This window comes from Mauremys mutica, chromosome 9, assembly GCF_020497125.1.
Source record: "Mauremys mutica isolate MM-2020 ecotype Southern chromosome 9, ASM2049712v1, whole genome shotgun sequence".
Taxonomy (NCBI): Eukaryota; Metazoa; Chordata; order Testudines; family Geoemydidae; genus Mauremys; species Mauremys mutica.
In genome coordinates, this window is record NC_059080.1 from 11,743,688 (window position 1) to 11,764,462 (window position 20,775).

A 20,775-nucleotide genomic window follows, 5' to 3' on the forward strand; every position below is an offset into this window, starting at 1 on the left:
GATCCCAGCCGCGGCTGGGAGTCAGAAGGCTCCGAGCTGCCCGCCGCGGCGGACAGCCCAGAGCCTTTTAGATCCCAGCCGCGGCTGGGAGTCAGAGGGCTCCGAGCTGCCCGCCGCGGCGGGGAGCCCAGAGCCTTTTAGATCCCAGCCGCGGAGGGAAGTCAGAGGGCTACAAGTTTATACCCGGCGTATAAGACGACCCCCGATTTTTGGGGGTTGTTTTTTAGCCCAAAAACCCGTCTTATACGCCGGAAAATACGGTATGCTATGATGATTTAGCGGGGGAAGACACCTTACATCTTTTGGTTACCATACTGCAGTGTTCTAACTTTTGTAACAATTTCAATACTTTCAACTCATAACTGTCCTGATCTGCCTTTCAATATAAGTTAGCTCATATATTCTCATCATGGCTTGTTCAGAGTGCATCTGACATCAGCTAAGTTTTAATAGTTTTACTCAATAACTTCACTTTCCTTCTTTTTCTTCTTGTGCACATCTCTTGTAGACAGGAAGGAAACCTAACCACTTTCTGGACAGGACAATTTATGAATGCTGAAACTGGATCGGTCTCAAGTTTATAATCAGGCTAATAGGAGCTAAATATGGGGGTATTTTGTTTGGGGAGAGGGGAAGAGAGAGAAGGAATCTAGAGTTATTAAATGGAAAAATACAATTTATTAAATCTCCAGAGGATTTAAGAAGTGGCGCTTTGGTAAAATAACATCTCTGAATGAAGGAAGCAATGCAAGGTATGCTACAGTGTGATGTTGGAAACTGCTTTAAAAGCTAATTGTTTTTGCTCTGTATATAGAAATACTATGGACATCTTCAAGCTGAAATACCTCATTTTCGAAGGAATATATAACCTGCAGTATGTGTCATGTAAAATTAATTTTAAAATAATATTGTATTTACCTGTAATAAACATCTGACTCTCATTTGAAGTTGTAAGGTAAAGTGTTCTGGGAGTATTCTCAGTGATGTCCCGCACCACTCTCATCTGTGTGCACACCAAATAGGTCACTAGAGAGAAAAAATAATTTCAGTTTTTTCTGGTATATCAAGCTTCCAAAGCTGTCCCATACCAAAGTAGTTTTAAATAGGCACTAAAAACATAGTAACTCTTGATCCTGCAAAAACTTAACCATGTGGTCAACCTTTCACTCTTTTGTTGTTAGAGCTCACAATTTGGGGATAGAATTGGATTCATAGCTGTTAAACAAAACAGTAAGATTTCAGTGGAAGTTAAACATTGGTGCAAGTGTTCGCAGGATTCAGGCCTTGGCAAGCCATGTTACAATTAAGTTAATATTTCACAATTTGAACATCACAGATGTTTTGTCTCATGAAGATTTGCGTTCAGATTAAAACTATGTGTAAAAGTAACTTTCCCAAGTGCCAGAGTAGTTTCTTTCTCTCACATATATGTTGGAGCTGCTGTTCCACTTTGTATAAATCATTAAATCTTAATCAGGCCCAGAGAGAGAGAGAGAGACAGACAGACACACACACACACACACACACACACACTGATTATAGACCAGGGGTTCAGGCACTTTCCAGATGGAGTGCCCTAAGCACCAGGCTATTGGCTATTCTTGGATCAGCCTTGCTCATGTTTTTCAATACATTTTTTTTGAAAGGTCTCAGAACAGAATTTCTCATCGTCCAGCCAGCCCTACTACCTAATTCTTCGTTATATGACACAAAGGAATCTGTCAGTGTTAATAATTAAAAACAGCAACTATGGTCCTATACAATTCTACATTTGATTTCCTCCACTTTGATATTTCAAGTATTTTGCAAAAGAGGCCATACAACTATGATAGTTAAAAGGGGCTTAATTGTGATACCATAATGGTAAACAGCTTTTTTCCCTAAACTTCATCATAGAACATCCTCTCCCTCTAAACGCATTTCCCCTTAACTAAAAAACAGAGTATAAGAAATAGTAGTTAATTTCTTTCTCCTCTCTCTCCCCCCCCCATACCCTATATTCTTAAGGTTTCACGCTATTGTGGCTGGAGGTGTGATCTCATAACAGATCAGGGATAGGCAACCTATGGCACACGTGCCAAAGGCGGCACGCGAGCTGATTTACAGTGGCACTCACACTGCCTGGGTCCTGGCCACCGGTCCGAGGGGCTCTGCATTTTAATTTAATTTTAAATGAAGCTTCTTAAACATTTTAAAAACCTTATTTATTTTACATTATATATTATAGACATAGAAAAAGAGACCTTCTAAAAATGTTAAAATGTATTACTGGCATGTGAAACCTTAAATTAGAGTGAATAAATGAAGACTCAGCACACCACTTCTGAAAGTTGCTGACCCCTGTAACAGATGTTTCTGCGATACATATGAATCACTTTTGCCATGGGAAAGAAAGTGTTATTTAAGCTGATATAGCCTAACAAAAAGTGATGTCAATTTCAGCTGCATTCAAAGTGGAAGAAACAAATCAAGTACCAAAAATTAGAGAAAAAAATTTCTTCTGAAAAGATGTTACAATCAATGATCTAAAAATAAATAGCATCATGAAAAAATATACAGGTCACAGTCTTTAATGAAGAAATGAGAGACTAGGATAGTGTCTGAAAAAACTTGACTAAGCAATTGAAAAAGATTGTCAATAAGATATATCAGCTAAGCCAATACAATGCTAAATAAAACTGAAGCCCTGTATCCACAGAACCAATATGAACAAGCTTTCCCATGCTGTCCTACAAATGTGTTTCTTCCTTGGCATGGAAAAAAATGTGTTGGGGTGAATGCACATTTAATTCCCAATGTTCATTCAATCCTTGGACTTTGTTGAGGCAGCTAATCTGGATACCAACTGTGATTGTGGGTTTTTTGGTGTGGACACTTATTCGCCAGCAACTGAATTAAAGCCACCAACTCATTTCACACAAACCAATTAACAGGCCTTACCAACCTGCTCTATACACAAACTAGTGACTCAAATGTGAAAATGCTTCGTATTCTATTACCAATCTAATAATTCAGTACAAGTACATAAACATTTTCAAACTAAAGTTTGGCATACAAATCCATATGTATGCACCTAGATAAGATATTTTCAGAGGTGCTGAGCATCTGCACCACCTGTTTACTTCAATGGGAGTTATGTGTGTTCAATATCACTGAAAAAATCAGGCCTTAATATGTATTGTTTTAAAAACATTTAAAATAAAAGAAAGAGAAAGAGCAGAGTATATCCTTAATGCTAAGATATTATTTTCTAATGATTAGGGGTCTGTCCCAAAGCCCAATTAAGTCAAGGAAGTCTCTCAATGATGTAATTGTGTGTTGGATCAGGCCCAAATAGCTTGAGTGGACAGGGCTGTCTCTTTCTTGCTGAGAGATCCCAGAGGGTGGTTTTAGGAAATTGCTCATCATCCCTAAGTATACTCAAATGTCCATTTCCACAGAGTTTCAACATGACTCCCCTCCCATTCAATCTGTACCTGAGTCCCTTGGGAGGGTTAGCAAAGAAGCACGTAATGCACGCACCCTGATGATACTTAGCGCTCTCTCTCTCTCTCTGACTGGACCCAGCCTATTCTGACAAATGCCAGAGTTTAGGTAAAATTGGGTCATGGCTGAGAACTGCAATGCAGATAAAACTGAGGTGATGGAGATGCTGATAGCAATAGGAAGATATGGCCCATTGAATTGAGGGTGCTCACCTGCCTATTTGATATTAAAAGTTACAATATGGGGAGTATAATCTGATTCACAGCATTTGTTAGTCACTCATAAGGCAGCAGTTTCTAGGCAGGTCTTTTTCCACCTCCATCTGGCCAGGAGGTTGCAACCAATTCCTTTGGATGCAGATGCTGATCCCATCATACGTGCCTCAGTCACCTCAAGATCGTAATGTCTTCTACACTGGGCTTCATCCGGAAAGTGAAGATTGTGCACAATCCGGCAGTTTTATTAACCTGTGTGGCATGCTGAGAACACCTCATGAGTGCTCTGTAATCTCCACTGGATCCCTGTTGTGGAGCTTAAGGAGTCAGCTTTTACCTGTAAAGATCTACACGGCTTAGGACTTGCCTACCTGAGAGGCTGCCCCTTTCCCTGTACTGTCACAGTTACACTCAGGGGGAGTGATTTGAACTGAGAAAGGGGGCTACCAACAGGGTGTTCTTTGCAAATTGGAATTCACTCAAACTTTGTTCAAAATAGGTCAGATCAGTTCAATTTTAGGGCATGTTGTAAGGCCAATCTATTTACCTGGGTTATTGGGGAAGGTCTGCTATGATGAGGGCTACCTTCTTTTGTTGAGGTGGGCATTGTTTGGGTCTGTTTTCATTACTGTTCATTTATTTTCTGATTTGGGATGAGAAATGTTAGTGATAATTTGAATTCATGGCAAAGATGCCTTGAGAGAAAAATATTGTAAACGGAAATAAATGAGTAAATAATAAAATAGTCAGACTATTTTAAGATAAATACTTGGGTGAATATGGTCAAATACATCCGGCTGAGAAGTAGCAAACAATTCCAGTATGAATGGTTGGTCTGATGTCCCATCAACAACATGTGCCCAGCGATGTATCCAAAAATCTTCACTAGATTCTGCACAAACAAAATTTTATTTAAATTAAATAATATTCCACCAAATTGTAATAATTTGATAAAATGTTGAAAAGAATTTTTATAAAAACCTCTCTTTCTTGTTCGTTCAACCCTTCCTACAAATATTACAAGACCAATAACATCACAGGAATGATTGTTTGGTAAGTTCTCCAGTTCTGACCTAAAAACAAAATTAAAGAGAAATGGTTGATAATTCTTAAAGACCTGAAATTTAAATCACTCTGAAAAATTCCTAAAAAGTGCCCAGAGCAGAAAAGTAGGGAAGACAAGGTATAATAGATGTTCTCCTGTAATATTCCCAGTTAAAATTCAATAAAAATTAGCAAAACATTAGCCCACACAGAACAGAACACAAACCTTTATTTTACCTTGTGACAAACCGATACCTAACTTCAGGTAATCGCCACTCTGGTTTAACCATTTTTTCTGGAATAATGTTAACTTTAGTTGGAGGATCTCGAACATTCAGGCTAATTTCTGGGAAAAAACAATATCATTTTAAGCATAAAAATGTATTCAAAGTAAACCTTTACTTTGACTTTCTGAATAAGTAGAGAGACAAGGTGGGTGAAGCAATATCTTTTATTGGACCAACTTTTGCTGGGGAGAGAGACAAGCTTTCAAGCCATACAGAGCTTTTCCTTAGGTTGGAATAAGTGACATTTTTGCTAAATAAATGCAACACTCTTACTTTGGCTCACTGCTTTTGCAAATACTAATAAAATTTGTCTCTGATTTTAGGTCACTACATGGATAAAATGAGGAATGTAAGGATGTCATAAAAGGTTGTAACAAATTATACGAAGAACCTTGCTGGACTGTTCAGCTCCCCACATGGGGTAGTCTGTCGATGATCCCTGCACGGGGTAGTCTTTTGTCCACTATCGACAGGTTCTTAAACACTCTCAAAGATCACCATCATTTACAGATGACTTGCAAGGGATGAAATAAGAGGGAAGACAGCTGAAGCACCAGTGGTGGAAGTTCTGATTTGACTCCAACCGATTATGATCAAGAAACTCTGTTGTATATTTCCATTACAAGCCATTCAGCAGGTGCAGTACAGCAACTGACAGTGTATGCCGGAGATCTGGGCTTGGGTGAGGGCTACGTGGCTGAAGCTTAATCCAAATAAGAGAGAGAATTACTAGAGTCTTGGAAGCAACTCAAACTATTATCTAGTTATGTGAGCTCCGTACATTTATGGCAGGAGGTTATTTTTAACTCAGGCCTGCAATTTAGAGGTATTGTTATACCCTGGGCTGAAAAAGCAGTAGTTTTGAAGAATGCATCTGGTGTGGTATGAACGTGTTTCAGTGGCCCTTGCTGCACTCATACCCGCCTTTGTCATTTTGAGATTACAGGTCTGTCGCATTTTACGCGCATTTAACATGCACGATTTCAGCTTTACGCGGTTGGCAAAAACAAAAAAGAGAAAAATAACAATTTTAATACTGTACCTGTAGCGCAGGCGATTCTGCCCGCCATTCAACTCAATGTAATTTTGACTATACGCGGTTTTCGCTTTACGCGCTGACTGCGGAACAGAAGCCCTGCGTAAGATGAGACTCGCCTGTACTGTAATATATTCTATACCTTATGACCATTCAGACGCTGAAGATTGTTGCTAAGCTCACTGAACTATGTTCATTAGGACCACATATATTCAGTGAACTAAAAGATACACACGCTATCTGTGGACTACTAGGTGGAATGTTGGTTTTAACATTTAAAGCCCTAAATGATTTGGGTCCTGAGAAATCACCACGGTCCTTGTTCTATGCTATCACAATTGCAACCAGCAGAGGAACACAAGCTAGAGCTCACTGGATAGAATATAGAAAGTTGTTACCGGGATATTCTCTGTGAAGGTCCCTAAACTATGGGATGCATTTTTCCCCACAAAACCTGGCTTTTTTAATCTTCAGAGAGACACTCATTTTGGGGAATCTGAGAATGAGGATAGGAGAGAATATTTGATTATTTGAAAGATGGGATATAACGGACTAGAACAACGGTCGGTGATTTTAGCAGTTCAACGTAACTGTTGATTACTGTGTTTCAATTAACTATTGGAAGGGCACTCACAGTATGTGCATGTCCTAAAATACATAAATACCCTATATCAGGATATGTGTCTGACAAAGTATTTAAATCAGACCTTTGTTTATACATTTTAATTTTTTATATTATCTGAGACAATTTACTGAAACAGCATCTCACTTTCAATATCATTCTGAAAATACAGAGCAAGTGCATGCTCAAATAGTTATAAAAAATGGATATCTGTTGTCCTACAGAATTCTTCTGATTTTCTTGTAGTCTACAACACTACTCTGTCTTTTTACAAGATCCATGAATATAGCTCATAAAAAAAAATTACATATCATTCCATGATATGTAATATTAAGTTCATGCCAGGGAAAAATATTTGAGATATTTGTCGAAAAGAGAAAAAAAGAACAACATACACATTTTGGATGAGAGAAAATTAGCTTTGTTTTTTTTAAAACACACACTACATCTATAGTCTGCAGATGCCCCATGACACTTCATTATTGAGTTACGGTTCTTATTCCTGCATTGTGCAATAATTAGCCTTTATAATATGTAGCCTTACTTTCCAAATTGTTTTTACTCTCATCACCACTGATACCCCAATATATTGCGCGGTGACACCAAACTGAAGATCTCCAAAAGCGTCAAAAATTTGAGTGATTTTTGTTTATATAAAAAGGAGTCTCAGACTAGCATATCTGACAGTGCCTCTGTGCTGCAGGCAGGTCTGTGGCAATTATAATTACTGTTACGCAGGCTTGTAAGCATTAACGGTTTTCATTTCTGTCTTCCCCCCAAGTCTCCCTGCCAGGCAAAACATTTCTCTCTCCTGCCAACTCATCATAAACACTTCAGATGCCAAGTACTGGGTTTAAGGCAAAATGCATGAGACAGAGAATACATGGCTTTAAGCAGTGCAGCACATTGTTTATTTTCATGCACTGTAGTGACTACATTAGCAAAACTGTCATCACTAAGAAGAAAATGGGATGTATACACCAACCCCCCAAGATATGTATTTTTGTGTGTGTCAAGGAAATGGCTTTTCTGATTGCTGTTTAATTCAGAATATGAATATATAAGGAAGGGGAGTCCATATTCAGGAAGAAAGAAGTGTTGGTGACAAGGCCTGTTATGGGGAGGCCGTTGTCTTGCAATAAGGCATTAGGGTTCCTGCATTAGGGCTGCCTTGGCTCTGTCACACCCTGCAACAGAAGAAAGGAAGCCTCTTTCCTCTGTGTTGAGGAATCAGTACATCAAGGACCATGATACTGTTGTTTAGTGTACTTGGTAGCAATCATCAATGCAAAATGAGATCTTAAAGCACCAAACTTTTACTTCAGTGGGGCGCTACATGGGCACCGGTATGGACTGTTACAGGACGTGGCTCCTAGATCCCATCTTTAATGATCCGGATGAGAATGTAAATATTACATTAATTATATTTGTATGTGACATTAATTTGGAAGCAGGGCCAAATTAAGACATAAGCACTAGAGCCCTGTACCTAGGGCCCCAGCACTTGGAATTATGTGATTACATCAGACGCAGCTTTCATTTACAAAAAAATGATAGTGTTTCATCTAGTGGTTGTGGAGGGGAAAAAAGCTTGGAAACATGACTCAAGTGTAACCAAAGCAGGAATATCTACCCCAGTGTGCAGACAGACAGCCTGAAACAATAGCTGAGAGAGACAGGAATTATATCATTCATCTCAAGTGGGTGAAGCGCCAAGACCCACTGCTCTCACTGACCACACCAACACCATCCCAAAAATGAACTGTGTATTTCACCTGCCTTTAAATGGGAACTGAAGGTAAATCTATTGAAAGGCCATGTAATTTCAATAACTGGTCAGCTGAAATGGTATTTTCTAACTTTTTAACAGCAATACTTGGAATCAGATTTCTGGGATACTTAACCAATTGTAGTAAATCTCTTCATCTGCGAATCCCCTGGTGTTGGCTGCGTTTTAAATGGATAACTGGTTTTGATACCATACTGTTCAAGCAGAAGTACTGTGCCAATCTTCATACTGTTATACCACTCAGGACATAAAGAATTCCACAAAACCATCGACATCATGCCTGAACTATCAGCAACTTCAAAATAAGCCTAGAAAAGAAAAACCAAATACGTGTTCGACCTTTAAGTACATGGAAAACAATTTTTTTTTAGACAACTATTAAAATGCCTGCCCAATTAACAGTAACAGTAGTAGTTTTGATACTCATCATAAACTTGAAGCCATGGTATGCTCTACAAACTTAAATTCAAACATGAGAGTGCAAGAATCCTTTATTTTCCTGCATCACAGTCCCAATTATGGAGCTGCTCCTGTCCAGCATTTCTAAGTGCTGTGAAAATGCCATGAATCAGTTTCACAATATAAACCTGGAGGAAATACTACGGGCCGGAGCTGTAGGACTACAGGAAAAGAGATGAATCAAGCAAGCGAGAACGGTGTTACTAGCTCATCAGGGAATCTCACTTCTCTGTTGATCTCAATCCTGCAAAGATTTATGCACATGAGTAGTTCCTATTGACATCAGTGGGAGTACTCACATTCATAAAGATACTTGCATGTTTAGTCTTTAGTAGCAAACTGTGAGTTTGACCCTGCAATGTGTGATCTTCACCAGTTTTTTCAAATACATACATAATAAATCATAATTAGCAGGGTGGTTCTCTCTCCCAGAGCTCTATTAGAAGTGTAATTTTGAGTCTCTCCCACTCTCTTCCCTCACTTCCTATAGTGAAAATGTTCACATTTCTCACAATGTTAAGGTAACCCCCTCAAGGGGGGGAGGGGGGGAAGGCAGATTTTTTAATAGTTTTTTTTTTTTTTTAAAGAAGATAACACTTCAAAATGTCTGTATAAAGAATCTCTTAAAAATTGTCAAGTTATAACTCAGGAATCATTTGGTAAACAGCATGGGTCATAATACTGTGTATAGGCTGGTTTTCAAGAAAAAATATATTACTAGCTGAGGGGTATTTTGTCATCAAAGCTAATACACAATTTTATATAAGAGCCCCCTTCATGTGGAAATTTTGTGAACAAAATATTCTGACAGAGAAAACTTTATGTGAACCCTTTTCACAGGGAAATCTTCATATGCCAAATTGGGAAAACTTTGCATGCCAGCAGGTTAGAGCTGGAAAAAATTTCTAGGCAAAGTCCTACAAATGCACTTCAACACACATAAATGCATATGTTGAATGGCTACTCCTCTACTCAGATAAAACCCTGTTTAGGGACCATGATTGCACAGGTGACCCAATTCACATACTACCTCTCAGATCTTCCAGGATAATTACAGAACGCAGCAATAACTCAGTGGAACAAACCTCTTTTCCACTGACGTTCCCACCTATATCCACTTATTTGTTAGCCTCCAACAATCCCCATTACGCTTTTTTCCACACAACCCCCTACGCGTGGTCATCCATGAACTCACCTGCAAGGCCCTACATTCTCCCTTTAAGTCCCTCTTAAAAATCAATTTCTGCCATACTGCTTGTGCTTATCACCAAGATTCGCTATAGAATATTCCTTTTGTGGTTCCCTTTCCCTGACCTCTGTATTACTTGCCTGTCTGTCCTCAGATTGCAAGTTCTTTGAGGCAAGTCATTTAATTATTATGTGCCAGAATATTTGTTACATGCAGAATAATGCACACAGATCTGTGTGTGTTAAAATACAATTCAATACACACAGCTCTAGGCACATAAGATTTTACACTGTGCGAGGACTTCAGTGCATTATGGCCTAAATGCAGAATACAGTATTAATAAAAGAAAGATGTAATGAGCCAATCATGCTGGATCTTTCCTCTTCCTCAGCTGCCATTGACTCCTCCACTTGAATCAACTCTAGGTATTGATTCCACAGTTAAGACCGAGGACTGTGACTAATGTTCTACCCTTGTTCCTGAGCAGTTTAGGAATACCACCTGGCCTGGATCTGCTGGAGTATAGCGCCAACAAGAGCTCCAGACTTATTTTTCATCTGGGTGGGGGAATGACAGCTTAGAACAACATGAGTGTAGAGACCCTTCTTCGCACAAAATGTTATGTACTGTTGCTCATTTGAAAGATTCCATGCAGGCCTAATTCATGCTCTTCAAAAACATGTTTTAAACAAAAAACAACCCTTTAAACTTAAAGTCAAGATTTCTATGATAAAAACAAACACCTGAAAAACTAATATTACAATATAAAAGCACCTAACCATTTGAAAGCAATAGCCAAATAAAGTCATGTACATGATGTTTAAATACATGTACATTCGCTAAGAAAAATGTACACATGTAAAAATTAGCAAACATTACAACTAGGGCTGTCCAAGCAATTAAAAAAATTAGTCGCGATTAATCGCACCATTTATTTAAATATTTTTGGATGTTTTTCTACAATTTCAAAGATATTGATTTCAATTACAACACAGAATACAAAGTGTACAATGCTCACTTTATTTTTATTACAAATATTTGCACTGTAAAAAACAAAAGAAATTCTTATTTTTCAATTCACCTAATACAAGTACTGTAGTTCAATCTCTTTATCATTAAAGTTGAACTTACAGATGTAGAATTATGTACAAAACAAATAGCTGCATTCAAAAATAAAACAATGTAAAACTTTAGAGCCTACATGTCCACTCAGTCCTACTTCAGCCAATCACTCAGACAAACAAGTTTGGTTATAATGTGCAGGTGATAATGCTGCCCGCTTCTTGTTTACAATATCACCTGAAAGTGAGAACAGGTGTTCGCATGGCACTGTTGTAACACAAGATATTTACGTGCCAGATGTGCTAAGATTCACATGTCCCTTCATGCTTCAATCACCATTCCAGAGGACGTGTCCATGCTGATGACGGCTTTTGCTTGATAACGATCCAAAGCAGAGCAGACCAGCGCATGTTTATTTTCATCATGAGTCAGATACCACCAGCAGAAGGATGCTTTTCTTTTTTTGGTGGTTTGGGTTCCGTAGTTTCCGCATCTGAGTGTTGCTCTTTTAATACTTCTGAAAGCATGCTCACCTCATCCCTCTCAGATTTTGGACAGCACTTCAGATTCTTAAACCTTGGATTGAGTTCTGTAGCTATTTTTAGAAATCTCGCATTGGTACCTTCTCTGTGTTTTGTCAAACCTGCTGCGAAGGTGTTCTTAAAATGAACATGTGCTGAACCATCATCCAAGATTGCTATAACATGCAAAATGCGGATAAAAGACAGAGCAGGAGACATACAATTTTCCCTAAAGGAGTTAAGTCACAAATTTAATTAACACTTTTTATTTTATTTTTTTTAAAGGAACATCATCAGCATGGAAGCACATCCTCTAGAATGGTGGCCAAAGCATGAAGGGGCACACGAATGTTTAGCATATCTGGCACGTAAATACCTTGCAAGGCCGGCTACAAAAGTGCCATGCGAATGCCTGTTCTCACTTTCAGGTGATGTAAGTAAGAAGCAGGCAGCAGTATCTCCCGTAAATGTAAACAAACTTGTTTGACTTAGGACCGAGTGAACTTGTAGGCTCTCAAGTTTTACATTGTTACATAGCTGCACTCAAAAACAAAACAAAACAAAAAAACCCCAAAGACCCCCCCACTACATTTGTAAGTTACACTTTCACGATAAAGAGACTGCACTACAGTACTTGTATAAGGTGAATTGAAAAATACTATTTAGTTTATCATTTTTACAGTGCAAATATTTGTAATAAAAAATAATGAGGTGAGCACTATACACTTTGTATTCCATGTTGTAAAAGAAATGAATATATTTGAAAATGTAGAAAAACATCCAAAATATTTAATACATTTCAATTGGTATTCTACTGTTATAAGTGCGACTAATCATGATTAATTTTTTTAATCACGATTAATATTTGAGTTAATCGTGTGAGTTAACTGCCATTAATCGACAGCCCTAACTACAATAACCTTAACTCTGACTCTACATGATATAGTTACCAAGAAAAATTCAGTTTGAGATAAAGACAGACAATTAAAAAAAATCAACACTGACACGGTTTTAGCACCATGAAGCTCTATAGGAACTGGGCTCAGTCACATATAGGCATACACACGGGATATATCATTTTCATACTTTTAAATGGTTAAGCTTTTACATTGTAACAATTTTAGGGTTTATTTGTTGCTGACTGTAGGACCCTTGGCTGTACCCTTACTGTATGGGAATAAGAAGTATCTGCACACCTCAGAACTACTCAGACAAGTTGGATTTTTTCCCCCTACCTGATACGGTATATCCAGTTTTTTGTCAGGTTTCCCATAGTACCTTAGTCTAGCCTTATGTAAGATTCTCACAAGCAATGGACTGAAGTGTATTCTGCTCCTCCAGTTCATTTCCAGATGACCAAGAGATGTTAATTTGGATACTAGTGAAAAAACAGAAAGCAGGGAAAAAAAATCAAGTGACAAAACAGTCCACATGCTTGAATCTGAATATACCTCTTTGGTAGTACATGCGCTGCTGCATGATTTCTTTCAGCAGATTATAGAAATCTATTAAGGCAGACAGGATTTCATATGTATTTTATAATGTTTCTCATAAAAAATAAAACTGTTTGCTAATGCTATATAAACAAACTCAATTCTCTGCCATCTGCACAAAGTACTAAACTTTTTTTTTTCTTCTAAAAAACAGTAGTGGCATATATGTTGAAAGTACTACTACTAACTTTATCATGTAAGTAAACAACAAACAAAAAACAGTGGGAAGCTTTTATGAAATACAGATTTCAGTGAACTATAGCCCCCAATCTTGCAGAGAGTTGCGCATGGGCAGATTCCTGTACCTAAACAGAGCATTGTTCACTTTTGTGGGACTGTGTGTGTTTGCAGCGGCCTGTTAGTGCAGGACAGGGAACTATGTTTCTGTTCAGATTTCACTTCAAATCTGAAATGTGGCCCCTACGCAAGACCAGTATTTTCAGAAAATACTTTCCATCACCATTTTTTAATTTAACACGTTTTTGCAATATTTAGAAACATACTAAAGTTTATTGTTTAAATTGTGAGGGAACTAGCCAATGTCTACACTAGGCTTGCTTTGCTGCTATAGGAATATTGGTAGACTACAGTGGCAGAGCACTCGTACTGTGGATGCAGCTCTTCTGGCATAATTGCACTTTGATCCAGTATAGTAACCAGCCCAGAGGCAAAACAAGCTATAGGGGTGAAAGCACAGCTTTGACAGTAGAACTGCATCTACGCTAGGGACTTCTGGTGGTACAGCTACCTTGGTCAGCGATCACATCCCTTTACACACTGTAGCCACAGATAGCAAAAATCTGTAGCACAGACCTGGCCTTAGTTACTATGAAAGGTAACACAATTTACCACTTACAATATAATCCAAATGATAACTGTGAAATGAAGGGCTTTGACCATATCAGAATGTTTAAAATAAACTAAAAAGTACTTCTTCACAAGACGTGGAATCATTGCCAGGGGATGTTGTTAAGGCCAAAGGAAACTGGATTCCAAAAAGAATTAGCTACATTCATAGAGAATAGCTCCATCAATGGCTATTAGCCAAGATGGTCAGGGATGCAAACCCCCCGCCCCTCCCTCTGCCAGAAGCTGAGACTGCCCACTGTCAGAGATAAGCTACTGGGCTAGGTGGATCATTGGTCTGGCTCAGCATGGCCACACTTAGGGAAACCCCATGTCTGGGTTTTCTGGAAAAAAGCCTCTTTTTTGAGCCTCCTTTCTCTCTAAAGGGACAGGGGGAATTAAAAAAACAACAGGAAATGTCCTAGGTTTTTACAGAGCCAACAAGTTGTAGCTCAGAAGGAGCCCTGATTGGTCCCGCCCCTGAATCTGCGGTCCCGGATCTGCAGCTGATTGGTCCATTCCCCTGCAAGCCCCAGCTGCGGATGCCACCCACTGAGGCCCTGGATCTCAGCCCCGGGGAAGGGCGAGCACAGCTGTTGTTGGTTGTGCCAGCCACCCTGCTGCAGGGACCCACCTTTACCCTCCCTCCGGCTCCTCCCTTGCCCCCAGTGTCCTCTTTTCGGGAACCCGAACCATGATCACGTGCATCCGAGGAAGTGGGGATTCACCCAGGAAAGCTCATGCTCCTGTGTGTGTGTTAGTCTATACGGTGCCACAGGGCTCTGGGCTGCTTTTATGATCACTCCAGGGCCCCAGGCTGGAAGTGCGACTAGGACAACTCCCTCCCCGAGTAAAAACAACAAGGACAGGGCTGGGGCCAAGGGGCCGGGTCAGTTTCGAGGCGCTCGCAGGCCTGACACTGCCAACCCCCCCCCACACCCTTACCCTCGATCTCGACGCGCTCCGGCGGCCGGCTGGCCAGCCACATGTCCCCGTAGGGATCTTCGTTGTTCCACAGCGGCAGGTAATGGCTCCTCCCGCCCTTGAGGGGCGGGCGCCGCGGCTCGCCGGGCTCGCGGCCCCCGGGGGGCAGCTCCGACGGGCCCCGCAGCACGTCCAGCCGCTCGAGGCACAGGCAGCCCGAGCTCAGCTTCTTCTCGTCGTACAGGTAGGAGCAGCGGGTGAGGCGCAGCCGGCAGCCGGCGCGCAGCGCGTTGCGCTGCACCAGGGCGCTGAGCGGCGGCGCCAGGTAGCACTTCTCCCGCCGGCTGCCGTCCGCCAGCGTCACGTCGTAGCAGTAGGCCGGGGCGGGCGGCTTGGGCAGGGCGCTGCCGGGCGGCGGCGGCGTTGGCAGGCTCTCCGCCATGTAGCGCTCCACCGCCACCACGGCCAGCGGCGGGGCCTCCGCCAGGGACACGCTCAGCTGGGAGGAGCAGAGCACCTCGTTGCGGAGCCTCTGGAGCCAGGAGGCCGGGCTCGGGCCAGCCCCCTCCTCAGCGCGGGGGGCGCCGGGCCCCGCGGCCGCGTCCTCCATGGCGCCGGGCACCTCGGAGCCCCCGGGCAGCGGCCCGCTTGGGCGCCCTCCGCCTGTCACTGGCCGGGCCCGGGGGCCGCCATGTTGCTCGCGCGAGGGGGCGGTTCCCGGAGGCGGCCGCAGGGCCCGCGCGCTCCATTCGAAGAGCCCAACGGCTGCGCTGGGAGATGGGAGGGGGGAGCGCGCTAGAGGCGGCCCGGCCCGGGAGAGCGCAGCGGGCCCGGAAAGGGGCGGGGCTCAGTGTGGGGGGCGGGGCAGAGAGCAAGAAGAGGAGGAAGGGAGGGGGCAGGGGGAGGATCTTGCAGGGGAAGGAAGGATGGGGGGGGCAGGGGGAGGTTCTGGTGGGGGAGGTTCTTGCAGGGGAAGGAAGGATGGGGGGTGGGGGAGGTTCTGGTGGGGGAAGGGGAGGATCTTGCAGGGGAAGGAAGGATGGGGGGTGGGGGAGGTTCTGGTGGGGGAAGGGGAGGATCTTGCAGGGGAAGGAAGGATGGGGGGTGGGGGAGGTTCTGGTGGGGGAAGGGGAGGATCTTGCAGGGGAAGGAAGGATGGGGGGTGGGGGAGGTTCTGGTGGGGGAAGGGGAGGATCTTGCAGGGGAAGGAAGGATGGGGGCAGGGGAGGATCTGGGGTGGGAGAAGAGGTGGAGAGAGGCTCCTGGTACTGGGGAAGAGGCTGAGGATCTGGTAGGGTTGGAAGCGGGGACAAGTAGGAGAAATCGGGGCATGAAAGGACATGGCAAAGGGAAGTCATTGAGCATGTCTGCTTTGTGACATTAGCTACTGGGGCACATGAAACCTGGCTTTCCATAGAGTATTAAGTCACGTTCAAGGGCTCAATCCTTCTTTTCCAGGCACTCCCTTGTGTGGGCCCAGGATATGCAAAAGAGGCTAAAACTGAGGAATGAAGACCGCGATTGACAACTGTGCTCCTCTGGGACAATAGGACTCTCTACAATAAGGATAAGACTCATCTGTGAGAGAGACAGAACTTTCTGGAGGGTGTGAGCTGTCTGAGACTGTGAAATGACTTTCCCCAGACTTTTCACCTTCTGTCCCAAAGAGCAAGGTTCATTTCTTTGACCTTGCCTGCCAGGTCATAACCACACAGCAGTGTACATTAAAAAAAAAAAAACACTATCAACAAAAACCAACATATATTCCACTGCACACATGGTTCTCCTGCTGAGGATGAGTGAATGAACAATTTTTAGTCACACCACTTAATGCACTACTGGAAGGTGCTCAGATACTACAGTGATGACAGAAGTATACGAACCGATGTAGTATAAAACTTCTATTATTATTACTATTGCTTTGTATTGTGGGTGCACCTGGGTGGCCCAATCATGATTCACTTTACTAGATACTGTACAAATGACAGCAGAAAGCTAATTCCTTTCCCAAAGACCTTACAATCAAAGTGTAAGACAAGAGACAATCGGTGGATATGACAAACAGAGAACACAGCTGATACTAATCAGCATGATTCAATAATTGGGGAAAACGTGCATCTCAAACTTGCACTTACAACAGCTTCATTAGGGTTCCGCATTTTGAATGTGTGCTGTTTATTTCCTCTCCTGCAGCAAAGGACGTTATTGGTTGTAGTACATTTTTAGTATAAAATTTTCCCATATTGCTGGCAACTTTTACTGTTCTAATCTCACATGGTCCCTTTTGTCACGTAATTCTGTAACAGATGGACTGGTCACAGAGCTTGCTTATATACACCAGGTACAGTTGAGGTTAGTTTAAATAAGATGTTACCCAAAATTGGGCCAGCTAGTAAGCTTAGGGAGGACTAATGACCCACAAGAGTTTGGCAGAAAGCTGCACGTTTGTTATACTGATAGCTAACCTCAAAAGAAGTGGGAGGGGGGCATACTCAGGCTCCCAGGACAGGCATGGCACTTGAGAGGTCAGGATCCTTCAAGGTAAGTGTCCCACAGTGCAGCGACGGACAGTGCGATGAAGGTAAGTCTTCCTGAGGCACGATGGAATGCAACGCAGTGAACCACTGGCCAGGCTGTCTGGGCAAAGGGCCTTCACGGGAGGTACAATCTTGTGAGTGCTCTCCTGAGCACATGGCACCTTCCCCTTTTAAGGACCTGCTCCTCATGGCCTGCGACTAGAGATGACTTGGCCACATCTGGTTGGTCACACTCCACCTTGGACAGTGTCCATGCATTGGGGATGTGATCGTTGCCTAATCAGAGTGCCAGACACCTTGTCTACCTGGGAGCTCTTCTGATCTTCCAGCTGCTCAAGCAGCCCATTCATCCCACAAGCATTCTAGGAGGGAAGGGGAAAGCCACTTCACAGGTATTCAAAGAGGGAGAGGAGACAAAAGGGGTGGGGGTGGGGGAGGTGTAACAAGACCTTTTGAACCTACAGGTTATACACAGCATACAGGTCACTGCTGCTCCTACAACATAAGGTACAGTAGAATCTCAGAGTTACAAACACCAGAGTTATGAACTGATCAGTCAACCACACACCTCATTTTGAACCAGAAATACACAATCAGGCAGCAGCAGAGACGGGGGGAGAAAAAAAGAAAAAAGCAAATACACTATAGTATTGTGTTAAACGTAAACTACTAAAAATAAAGGGAAAGCAGCATTTTTCTTTTGCATAGTAAAGTTTCAAAGCTGTATTAAGTCAATGTTCAGCTGTAAACTTTTGAAAGAACCACCATAACGTTTTTAGAGTTATGAACATTTCAGAGTTATGAACAATCTCCATTCCCAAGGTGTTTATAACTCTGAGGTTCTACTGTATTTTGCACACAGTGCCACCTAGTGGATGAATAATATAATACAGTTTAGCATTCCATTACATCTGCCCCTTTAAGTTATACATCCTTACCATTTACAAAATTTACACTATCATGCTGTCTTTGAAATTCACTATATCTTTCTGTTAAGTGTCTGAATCATACTGGTTTTCTAATTACTCTATCCGAACGTGTAACAACTTGGTCATCAGGCTGTCCATTAGTTGCAACGTCTGACTATGGCTGGTTTGGAACCCTTGAGTCTTCTTTCTCCTGTTCTGTATCTGCCATTACTCTGTTGATTGTTCTTTCTGAAGAACAAACTGTAGTTTCTGTTAAACTGTCCACTGTTGGTTTCTATCACTTGTGATCTGAATTCTTTTTCTTTACAACAGCTGCAGTTGTTCATCCTTTTTCTCCATTTAATTTGACATGAACACAGTCATCAGGTTCTCGACCTCAGTTCTCTAACTGCGTGACATCTGTTGTAAAAGCGTTCAGAAGCTTTTTTAGCCTTTTTATCTGATTGGATACTCTCTTCATGTCTGGCCACTTTGGAGATAGATTCTTTTTCCAAGTTTGAACAATAGTTCTGAGTTGTCTTCCCATCAGGAGCTGTGCTGGACTATATCCAGTAGTTACTATTGGGCTTGATCTGTAAGTCAGAAGAACAAGGAATGGGGGTCTTGTAAGATTTTCTTGGAAATCTGCTCAGCTCTCTTAGCCTCTTTTGCTTGTGGGTAATGCGGGATGCTAGTAATGTAATCAAAATCATACATATTTTGTTTGGAATGACTTAAATTCTCTTGCAGTGAATTGTGTGTTGTCTGTCACTAGGTGTTCTGGAATACTGAAGTGAACAAAAGTGCATTTCAGTTTGTTGATAACACTGCAACATGTTATGTCTTTAAAGTACATAATTTCTACCTGGAAAAATAGTCCATGATCACCAAGTAATGGTGTCCTCTGAATTTGCATAAATCTACAGCTAATCTCTTCAAGGTCTCTCTGTTAGGAGTGCTTGTACACTGTATGGTTCAGCATTGTCTCTTAAGTTGATTTGTACTGGATCTCCTTTCAGAAGCCCAGTATCATCAACTCCTCCATTGAGTTCTTCTACCTTTTTCACTAGGCCCATCATGGCTGCCACACTGTGGCTGAGGAGTTTGTTGGTCTTTGAAGCTTTGATTGAATACGCGCTGAATGCACAGCTTTTGTCTTTGTAAGTTGTTTCTGTGGTGATCTGGCCTATGCAGTTCAGAATATCTCTAGGGATAGTCAGAGCTGTGTCAGATGACTTCAGCTCTGGGAGGAATTGGAGGTGATTGTGTCGCTTCTGAGACGCCTGTGATATCAGTGTCTGAGTCAATTTTAAAGTGTATAGTTTTCCCATGAATGTTCAGTTTTATTCTCCAGACAGATTCTGCGCATCACAAGCAATAGATCCTAGAAACAATGGCTCTTGATTGCCAATAATATGAGTCAACTCCCTGACTACTTTAGTGCAGCAAACAGCTGCAAAATGCCCATATTTCAAGCATGTATAACATCGTGAACCTTCGGCTAGACATGCACCATCTCTTGGGCTATGACTTTTTCCACACCTTCCATAGGCTGGAATTTGTCCCTCTTAGCCCAGGAGTTCTCTCTCCTTACTTCAGTGATTTTATTATAATGACTTTTAACATTAAAGTCATTACAGTTTCTAAGCTAGTTTCAGGTTTGTCAAGTTTCTCTAGATTTTGCTGTTTCACCACTGTTTTGCTGCTGTGGCTATAGAGTTAAATCTCTCTTCAGTTGCAGGTGTTGTGAAAGGTTTTTCCCTGTTAACCCAATAATGAGTGTCTGATATTCTTGTATTTTGCATTCCCAAAACCACAGTTTTTCAGCTAATGAATGCTGAGCTTTTAGAAAATATTTGTTTTCCCCTGATTCTTGAATTTTCTGGTGAAAATATGCTCTTTCATAAATCACACCTCTCTGAGGTATAAAGTATGCATCAGACAGCCAGAAACCTGTCAGTCATTTTGGTGACTTTTCAGTAAGGTCTAAGGATTTAAAGATATGTTATTCCTGCTTCCCCTTAGCATAAATTAAAGAAGATACCTGTATATCTCCAGTTTCTTTGTGGAGATACAAATTGTTTGTAATTTGAAATCTTGCACAATACGCTTCCAGTCTCTCCATTAAGAATGTTTTTCAAAGCTGTTTCAGACGAGTTATGTTGATCCTGCAACCTTTGTTGTTTTACTTCTTCTGTTTGCAACCTTTGTTGTTATTTTGATGCCATGTCATATACTTTGCTGCCAGATACAGAGCTTCCTCATACACACCAGATGTGTTCATCATAGTAAGATCCTTTAATGCTGTGCCAGGTATGGATGAGGTTAATTTAAATAAGGTATTTTACACAGTGCCA

The 20,775-nt window shown here is 41.7% G+C and overlaps 1 protein-coding gene across 2 annotated transcripts in view; it reads right to left on the bottom strand.

Annotated features, from left to right (window-relative positions):
* RADX (RPA1 related single stranded DNA binding protein, X-linked) overlaps positions 1–15,699 on the bottom strand; it is a 35,341-nt gene extending 19,642 nt beyond the window's left edge. For both annotated transcript variants that reach the window (XM_045030589.1, XM_045030588.1), the window contains exons 1-7: positions 14,995–15,699; positions 12,946–13,088; positions 8,595–8,787; positions 4,983–5,091; positions 4,683–4,774; positions 4,471–4,593; positions 919–1,026 (exon numbers count right to left, since the gene is read on the bottom strand). In XM_045030589.1, the coding sequence (XP_044886524.1) occupies positions 919–1,026; positions 4,471–4,593; positions 4,683–4,774; positions 4,983–5,091; positions 8,595–8,787; positions 12,946–13,088; positions 14,995–15,583 (1,357 nt within the window). In that variant the 5' untranslated portion in view covers positions 15,584–15,699. The remainder of the gene's footprint in view (positions 1–918; positions 1,027–4,470; positions 4,594–4,682; positions 4,775–4,982; positions 5,092–8,594; positions 8,788–12,945; positions 13,089–14,994) is intronic.
* Between the last annotated feature and the right edge of the window lie 5,076 nt (positions 15,700–20,775).